This window comes from Euprymna scolopes, chromosome 7 (assembly GCF_053919585.1).
Source record: "Euprymna scolopes isolate OS-2025 chromosome 7, ASM5391958v1, whole genome shotgun sequence".
Classification (NCBI taxonomy): Eukaryota; Metazoa; Mollusca; class Cephalopoda; order Sepiida; family Sepiolidae; genus Euprymna; species Euprymna scolopes.
Window position 1 is genome coordinate 52780686 of NC_136488.1, and position 9291 is coordinate 52789976.

Below are 9291 nucleotides of genomic sequence, written 5' to 3' on the forward strand. Positions count from 1 at the left end.
GTAAACACCTAAAAGCTATTTTCACTGGCTGAAACTAAATATTATTTATTCCACAAATTCAAGTCACCTATATATAAAGTTTCAAGTCTGCATCCCCGAAATTGAGAGGGAAAAATGGTGGATACCCTTCATCACACGCAGAGACACGGCCACTTTTCGAAATAGAGTAATATGCACAGATGCACACACACACCCACATACATATATAGAGAGTAGTTTCCAAAAGTTAAGGAACGGTCGATATTTTTTTTAATGGTTTCTAACATTATCTATGAAAAAGGGGAAAATCGGGTGAATTTTCTAATGTTTTACAATGGTAGTTTAATAAAAATAATATTTTTTTTTAGATTTTAAATACATATTAGTTTTTTTTATATATAAATACAGCCCTTAGTCCCCTAAGTGCATTAAAAGTCCAGTAAAATTTGGAGGGGGGAGTATAATGGTATGGGACATGATATCTAAAAAAGAACTGGCCCCTTGGTTAGGATTTATGGGAAAAGCTAATGCCCGAATGTACAGAAAATTGATTAGAGAACATGTGGTTCCAAATCTTTCTGACTCTGATATATTTATGTAAGAAAACGCTCCGTGCCATGAAGCAAATATATATATATATATTAAACTCACTACTCGTTCAAGCAGCCGCCAATAGCGTAATGGTTAGAAGCCTTGACTGCCGTGTAAACGGTCGGGTTTCAATCCTGGCTTGAGGTAGTTGCCTGTCTAGCCGCACTGATGAGCTGTGAAACAGCGAAACAGTACTGTATGTGGATGACTATAGTGCTCCTCACCTTGAGTTGAGCATATTGAGAAGTGAAAAACGAATTACCATTAGCATATAAGCGACGCTCTTTGTGTAAACAAATCGAGCGGAGGTATTTCGGACGATATCAAAACATCGTTAAACTCACTACTCGTTCAAGCAGCCGCCAATAGCGTAATGGTTAGAAGCCTTGACTGCCGTGTAAACGGTCGGATTTCAATCCTGGCTTGAGGTAGTTGCCTGTCTAGCCGCACTGATGAGCTGTGAAACAGCGAAACAGTACTGTATGTGGATGACTATAGTGCTCCTCACCTTGAGTTGAGCATATTGAGAAGTGAAAAACGAATTACCATTAGCATATAAGCGACGCTCTTTGTGTAAACAAATCGAGCGGAGGTATTTCGGACGATATCAAAACATCGTTAAACTCACTACTCGTTCAAGCAGCCGCCAATAGCGTAATGGTTAGAAGCCTTGACTGCCGTGTAAACGGTCGGGTTTCAATCCTGGCTTGAGGTAGTTGCCTGTCTAGCCGCACTGATGAGCTGTGAAACAGCGAAACAGTACTGTATGTGGATGACTATATATATATATATATATATATATATATATATATATATATATATACGTACACTTCCTCGTATGCCTATGAATACGTAGCGGAGCAACAAACCTACGAGGCAGCAATCAATCGACTCAGGGAATTATACGTTAAACCCATCAACGAAATTTTCGCCAGACACGTGCTGTCAACTCGCGCACAAAAAGAGGGAGAATCCATTGACAGGTACGTACAAGAATTACGACTTCTATCAAAAGAATGTAATTTTAAAGCAGTTGACGCGGCACAAATCCGGGATGATAGTGTAAGAGACGCTTTTATTACCGGTCTACGATCGAACACCATCAGGCAACGGTTATTGGAAAACAGGACTCTCGGCCTAGATACCGCCATTGACCGAGCTAGGGCACTCGACACAGCTCAGAAAAACTGCGAATCTTATTCACGCTATTTTCCACCAGTCAGTGCGTCTACAACCGAGAATGGGAACGTTTCAACGATGGCAAATCGTGCCGCGCTCCCCAACACAAAATCACGGTGTTATTTCTGCAACGGACCACGTCACGATCACCAATTCTGCCCAGCTAAGAAAAACACGTGTCTCCGATGTAACAAAATGGGCAATTACGCGAAAGTCTGTCGGTCCAGGCCAAATACAACTACTTCAGCTTCAATACATTAGTCAACTGAAACACACAGACTTACTACTATTACAAACAACAATAAGTCCGCACACGTAACAGTAGCTTCAGATTCAACGGCAGCTTTTTCTCTTTGTTCCTCTTCATCGATACTAAGGCAAGCCACCGTGTACATAATGATTGGACAAAAATGAAGCTGCGGCATTAATGGACACCGGGAACTCTGGATCTTTCATTTCGCTCGACTACGCGAAAAGAAATAAATTGAAAATAAAACCCGCTGCAGGATCCGTCTCCATGGCCTCTTCGCCACTGAACGCTCCAGTAAAAGGACTTTGCTCAGTCAACCTCAACTTGCTAGGTGAGTCTTACCCAAATACTCCTCTCTCTGTACTACCAAATCTTTGCAGTGATGTCATTCTTAGTCAGGATTTCATGAGACAATATTCTGGAGTCTTGTTTGTTTTCGGTGGTCCTAGGAAAGATCTTGTCGTGTCTAACCCTACTGCATGCAGCGTACCATCAGCTTCAGTAGACAGTCCCCCACTTTTTTCAAACCTTGAACCTAACTGCAAACCCATTGCTACTAGATCTAGGAGATTCGGAGGCAATGAAATAAACTTTATCGAATCCGAAATAAATACGATGCTTCAGGAGGGAGTAATTGAAGAGAGTACATCTCCGTGGAGAGCTTAAGTTCTTATTGTCTCGAATGAACGACAAAGAAAAAAACGGGTGGTTGATTACAGCCAAATAATCAATAGATTTACAAAACTAGATGCTTACCCCTTACCTAGAATGGATGACTTGGCGTGGGAAATCTCCCGATATAAACTATACACATCACTAGACTTAAAAAGCGCCTATCACCAGATACCTATTAGGGAGGAAGAAAAACCGTATACGGCTTTTGAAACTAACGGGAAATTATACCAATTTTGTAGAGTACCATTTGGAGTCACGAATGGAGTGGCCTGCTTCCAAAGAACCATAGATAATCTAGTAAAACAGCCTCCTTGGTACCTATGTGTACGTAGACAACATAGTAGTGGTAGGAATGACCCAGCAGGAACATGATAAGAACCTCACGAAATTCAGGGAGGTAGCTCGGCTACACAACCTGACCTTTAATTAAAATAAATCTGTTATATCAACAGAATCTATTGATTTTTTGGGCTACACTATATCTCAGAGTAAAATAAAACCCGATGCAGAAAGACTACGGGCACTGAAGGAACTGTCAGCCCCAAGAGATAAAGCGGCACTACGGCGAGTTGTCGGGTTGTTTTAATACTACTCACAGTGGATTCCCAAATTTTCAGACAAGATCAGACCCTTGATTATAGCCGACTCATTCCCCCTGAAGCAAAATGCCGTGAAGGCATTCAAGGACCTCAAAGAAGAGATCAAGGGTGCCTTACTACACTCCATCGATGAGAATATCCCACTGGTAGTGGAAACAGACGCACGGATACAGCTGTTGCGGCTACATTGAACCAAGCCGGTGGTCCTGTGGCTTTCTTCTCACGTACACTAACACCCACTGAGCGTAAACACGCCTCATTCGAGAAAGAGGCTTGCGCCATAGTCGAAGCTGTCAAAAAATGGTCCCACTATTTATCTACTCGACATTTTACAATTGTCAGCGACCAACAAGCAGTGCATTATATGTTCCACCCAGAGAGACTAGGTAAAATTAAAAACAATAAGATCCAAAGATGGAGGATGGAGCTGGGTGTTATGACTACGACATAATGTACCGCCCAGGCAGGAATAACATCCCTGCTGACACAATATCAAGAGCCCATTGTGGAGCTGTCGTTAGCAGAGAAAAACTATTCGACCTCCATACTCGACTCTGTGATCCAGGCATCACTAAACTAACTCACTTCATAAAAATTAGAAACCTGCCATACTCGATAGAAGAGATTAAAAAAGTATGTGCTGAGTGTCCTGTATGTGCCCGTTGGAAACCTCGTTTCCACACACCAGACGAAGCGAAACTAATTAAGGCCACACAACCAATGGAACGACTCAGCATGGACTTCAAAGGACCCTAACCTTCCAACTCCAAAAAGCGATATATATTGGTAGTGATCGACGAATATTCGCGCTTCCCATTCGCCTTCGCTTGTCCAAATATGACAACAGATGTGTTGATTAAGTGTATAAACCGGTTATTCGCCATTTTTGGAATGCCCTCATATATCCACACCGATCGCGGGTCTTCATTTGCGTCAAAGGAACTCCGGGAATACCTTACCGGTTTAGGCATAGCAACCAGTCGAACGACTCCATATAACCCTCAAGGGAATGGACAATGTGAACGCTACAACGGCATTGTCTGAAAACACGTACAACTGGCGCTAGCCTATAGAAACCCCCCAGAAGCTCAATGGGAAACCGTACTCCCAGAAGTACTTCACGCAATCAGGTCTTTGCTCTGCACTGCAACTAACGCAACCCCTCATGAGAGACTATTTTCTTATTAACGACGCTCACCAAGTGGACACTCCCTATCTTCCTGGCTAGCTACACCGGGCTCGGTACTTTTACGTCATCATGTTCGTACCAGTAAGTATGAACCCCTTGTAGAAGGGGTGCATTTAGTAGAAGCGAACCCACAATATGCACATGTGCGTTTTCCTGACGGAAGGGAATCGACAATTTCCATGAGTGACTTGGCTCCAGTTGGTGACTTATCCTTAAGAAAAGACACAACCACCACCAGAAATGAGGAAATCACACCTACACCCACACCAACTGAAGGAAGAAACATGGAAGATGACCCGGTAGAGACGAGCATGACGGATGGTGAGAGCATCCGCCCGTCAGCAGAGGATGAAGATCCTGCATTAACCCAGGAACCTGAAAAGTTGAGACGGTTTACACGAGAGCGTCGCAAACCAGTACGATACGACGGACTCTAAATCTTTTAAGGATGGGAAAATGTAATATATGGCGATCCGGAGTTATTCCCCTTCACCAATACCTTTAATCGTGTTGAATTAGCGTGTATTATCTCCCCTTGTCTATACGCTCTTCAGTAGAGAACTATATTCTAAAGATAACAATCCTGTATATATTTTATCGTGTATTAAAGCCTTCCGTTTTTAAGGTTATTTCTGTCTGTTTCTCTACTCACTTCAACACAATATAGCAAAAATAGTTATATACCCACACACAAACACACACACACACACACACACATATATATATATATATATATATATATGAGCAAACAGTTAATAAAATATGTTAAAAACACTTTGAAATGAGTTTAAAACATATTTAATCTGAAAAGGAAACACTAGATAAATGGATAGTCCTTAATCCGCGGAATTTCGAAGAAATACTTTCCTTTTCATCAGAAGGTAGGAATTAGCAAAATACGGGATCGGATTTTGCATGCAGAAGTATTTGATGAAACAACAAGTAAGTCAAAGATCTTACTATTTGGTTTTATCGAGCTTTTACATCTGGCTGAGATAATTTTATAAATATTAATTCTTTAATATTTATAATATACTTTAATTTTACCATCTTGGATCATTTTGGTAAATTAATTGTAATTTTTATTTTATATATATATATATATATATATATATATATATATATATATATATATTTAGCTTTAAGTATAAGAAGGCAAAATAAAAATGAAGAATGGAATTTGAATTCCCAGAAAAAAAAACTAAATTTAACCCATCGCAGACTTAGCATCTACATAATCCGACATAATAAACGTTTAAAATTGTAATCGATAATTTAACTATATAAAAATGGAAAATATCTAGCTACACTTGTTAAGAGAAATAAACTTAGCTCTTGTATAAGCCGACTTCTTAGAAGTCTAAAATTATTTTTAAAAAATCCACCATATAAGTATGTTAAAAATACCTTTACAAGGATTGTTAATTAGAAAACGGGAACCCTCAGCTGCCTTCCATGTAAGCTGTTTCGGAGAGTTAAAAACAGGTCAGCTGGAAAATGAATAGCTTTCCCATAATAATACACGATTAATAGATATACTAATATATAATGTTTTTTTTAAATAGATTATTAATTATATATAAAGTAAATTCACTAATAATGGGAGAAGATCTATTCTGCGACATGTCAACTAGCATATAAATGCGATGAGAATAAAATAGCCAGCAGGACAGAAACTTAGGAATCGAATACATATTGTAAAGCAGTTTTGAGTAAAAAAAGTGAAAATAAAAATAAAATTAACCTATCGAAGCCTTAGCCCCTAGATTATCCGACTTCTAAAAAATTTAAAATAACAATAGATAATTTAAATATATAAGTATGGAAACAGAACCCTAACTAAAATTGTTAAAAAGAATATATATATATATATATTCTTTTTAACAATTTAATTCATAACATGAATTAATATGCAAAGATAAAATTTTATGCGTACATTTTCAGTATTTACTTCAAAAGTGCTCGATACATACGTACAGCACCGTAGTAAGTTATGAAAATATATATAACAATTAAGCTACACAGAATATTGCGCGTTTTATTCTCGTGCGAATTCGTCATAAGCCTTATGAATTCTAACTGAAATGAAACGCGGAATATTCTGTGTAACTTAATCGCCATATATATTTTCATAACTTCCTATATATATCTGTATAATTATAAAACTCAAATGACCGTATAATGATGTGTGTAACCCACTTTCCGGTTTACGACATCCGGTTGCGCATGCGCGCATGACCTGCGCACTGAAATATTAACGTCATTATTTCAAAATTATTATTTAACATGGGAAGGGTGGCGTTTAAAATAAGTTAAACTTAATACAGAAATAAACGATGTTAAAAAAAGCAGACAGTATTAACAATTGTTTATTTGGATAATTTAAACGTGAAAAAAACAAAAAACAAAAGAACAATTGGGACGTTGAAATATTAACGTTATTATTTCGAAAGTTTTATTTAACATGAGAAGAGTGGGGGTTAAAATAAACAAAAAGAAAAAAGAATTGGGACGCTGAAATATTAACGTTATTATTTCGAAATTATTATTTAACATGGGGCGAGTGGAGTTTAAAATAACTTTAACTTAATACAGAAATGAACGATGTAAAAAAAAACAGATATATCAACATTTGATTTAAACTATACTCAATATTATGGTATCTGTTAAGTGCACATTTACCTATAAGTATGGCCAACCATCATAATTCAGTAACTGTAATTTTTTTCCAAAAATAATCAATTATAATAAACAGAACGACTCATAGAAATCTATCTATATTCTTTTTTTTCATTTTACTATACTTTCATAGAAATGTTTCTGTTATGTCAAAAATAAATATTTTCATTACGTCACAAGTGTCACGCTCATACATGAATTCCATAGCTAATATAACATACTGACCCAACGGGTCACGGGGAGTCTAGTCTATCTATCTATCTATCTATCTATATGTGTGTGTGTATGTGTGTGTGTGTGCGTGTGTGTTTTAATTTTTTTCCTTGAAAGATTGTAACGCTAGGCATGGGCCAGCCAAACCAGCTGCCAAGATTGGTCAGCTTTTTATTGAAACACACCGGGAACTCTTTTTAGTGTCTTTGTTGTTCCCTTAAGTGCAATTGTCTCGATCTGTTTTGTGCTTGGTTCACCATGAATATTACTTAGGTAGGACTTCAGGTTCTTCTTTATAAGTCCTGTGGCACCTATAATAACTGGTATGATTGATATCTTTCTAAGATTCCGGTTTATTTTTTTTACAGATGGTCCAGTGGAGGTACTTACATACTCCATCATTTCTCGCTGTGCCACCCACTAACAGAACCTTCCAATTTGACACTAGATGACTCACATTTTTCAATTCTGTGTGGCAAAATCTGCATTTGTTGTCATTAGTGAGACCTGCTACCTAGAATGCATTGGTCATCAGTCTCTTATACCCTTTTCATGATTGTGGTGGAGGACTCTCCTTTTGAACCAGTCCAGAAACCTTCTTTGTCTATGTGTTATGTATTTTCTTATTAAGATGACGACTTATATATTTGTTGTTCGTGTTAGAGAAAGTCTTAGAGTGTTCACGTTGTAGAGATAGAGATAGGTCTTATATATAAAGAGGCAGGGTACATGTTAATACAAGAGAGCCGAGAACATGTAATACACAATGAGAGGAAGATATTTAGATATATAGATAGATAGACCGAGATATAGTTTGACATTTATACTTTTGACAGTTCTGTGAATGGGAGTGTTTCTATAACATGTACACATTTTTCTTTATCTATTTTTGAGATGATGATTTTCACAAAGTTCTTATAATATAAATTGACAATACCTTTTCTGTCTAATACATAACACGAAGACACAGATTTAAAAAGATGAAGTTGTTTGTTTATTCCATTTCGACTGGTCAATGGCTTTGCAACAAGGAATTCAAGTCTTTACATGATTCTTTCTTCTTCTAACCTTCGCTTCCAAGGTTCGATTTCAGCTCTGTCTCTGACTCACTCTTCTCACTTATTCCCTCTGACTGACTGACTGACTGCCCCTGCCTGGCTGTCTGACTGACTTATCTAACTAAATTCAAAACTCCTGACGTTATTGTATGATCAACACGTGTATATCAGACCCATGGCCTGACATGCCTCCGTGTTTAAGTATGCATTGTTACTCACATGTTTTAACCCGATTTCTCTAACCTACTTTACAAATATGTTTAATTTATAAATTATTTGTCGCGGAATTATCTAACGATTTTTACTAATGACCATTACACACTTTGATTTTTCATAAAAAAAACATACTTTTGTACGATGTGCTAAATTGTGAAAGTCTGTGACCCACTTTTGTTCTGGACTTTTAAACTGTGATTATCTCTGTAATTCAGGTATATCCACAATATTGCTGTACTTGCAAGTATGTTCAAAATAAATTAGCAGATCAAAAATGGGGGTTAAGTATTAATAAGTGTATAACCAATGCATAATCACTCTTCATGCTAATCTCATCAAAGTTTCCCTGCAAACTATTAGACGGCGATATAGAAATGCTATTGCATAGTCATCATTTAACCATAGTCAATAAATCAGGCATACAGTGTAGTTTTACGTGCCTTACATATGGTTGAGTAACAGAGCGCGAACGCGCGTATAGCTGCAGTATGCAAATGACCGAGCCCTGTGCGAGATGACATCAGGACAATGTAGAAAAAGAAGATTCTAAAAAGAAAAACGTGTGTACAGACCAAGTACCATGTTAGACAAAGGAAAAAGGTAGGCGTAGATTTGACAAAGAGACAAGGTGTTATTCTGAGAAGTACCGGGAAATAAATGCTG

The 9291-nt window shown here is 37.6% G+C and overlaps 1 protein-coding gene across 1 annotated transcript; it reads left to right on the top strand.

Annotated features, from left to right (window-relative positions):
* Positions 1-3687: 3687 nt before the first annotated feature.
* Positions 3688-4029, top strand: LOC145280272 (uncharacterized). Its single transcript, XM_080132045.1, has one exon. The coding sequence runs from the start codon at positions 3688-3690 to the stop codon at positions 4027-4029; it is 342 nt and encodes a 113-aa protein (XP_079988171.1).
* The last annotated feature ends 5262 nt before the right edge of the window (positions 4030-9291 follow it).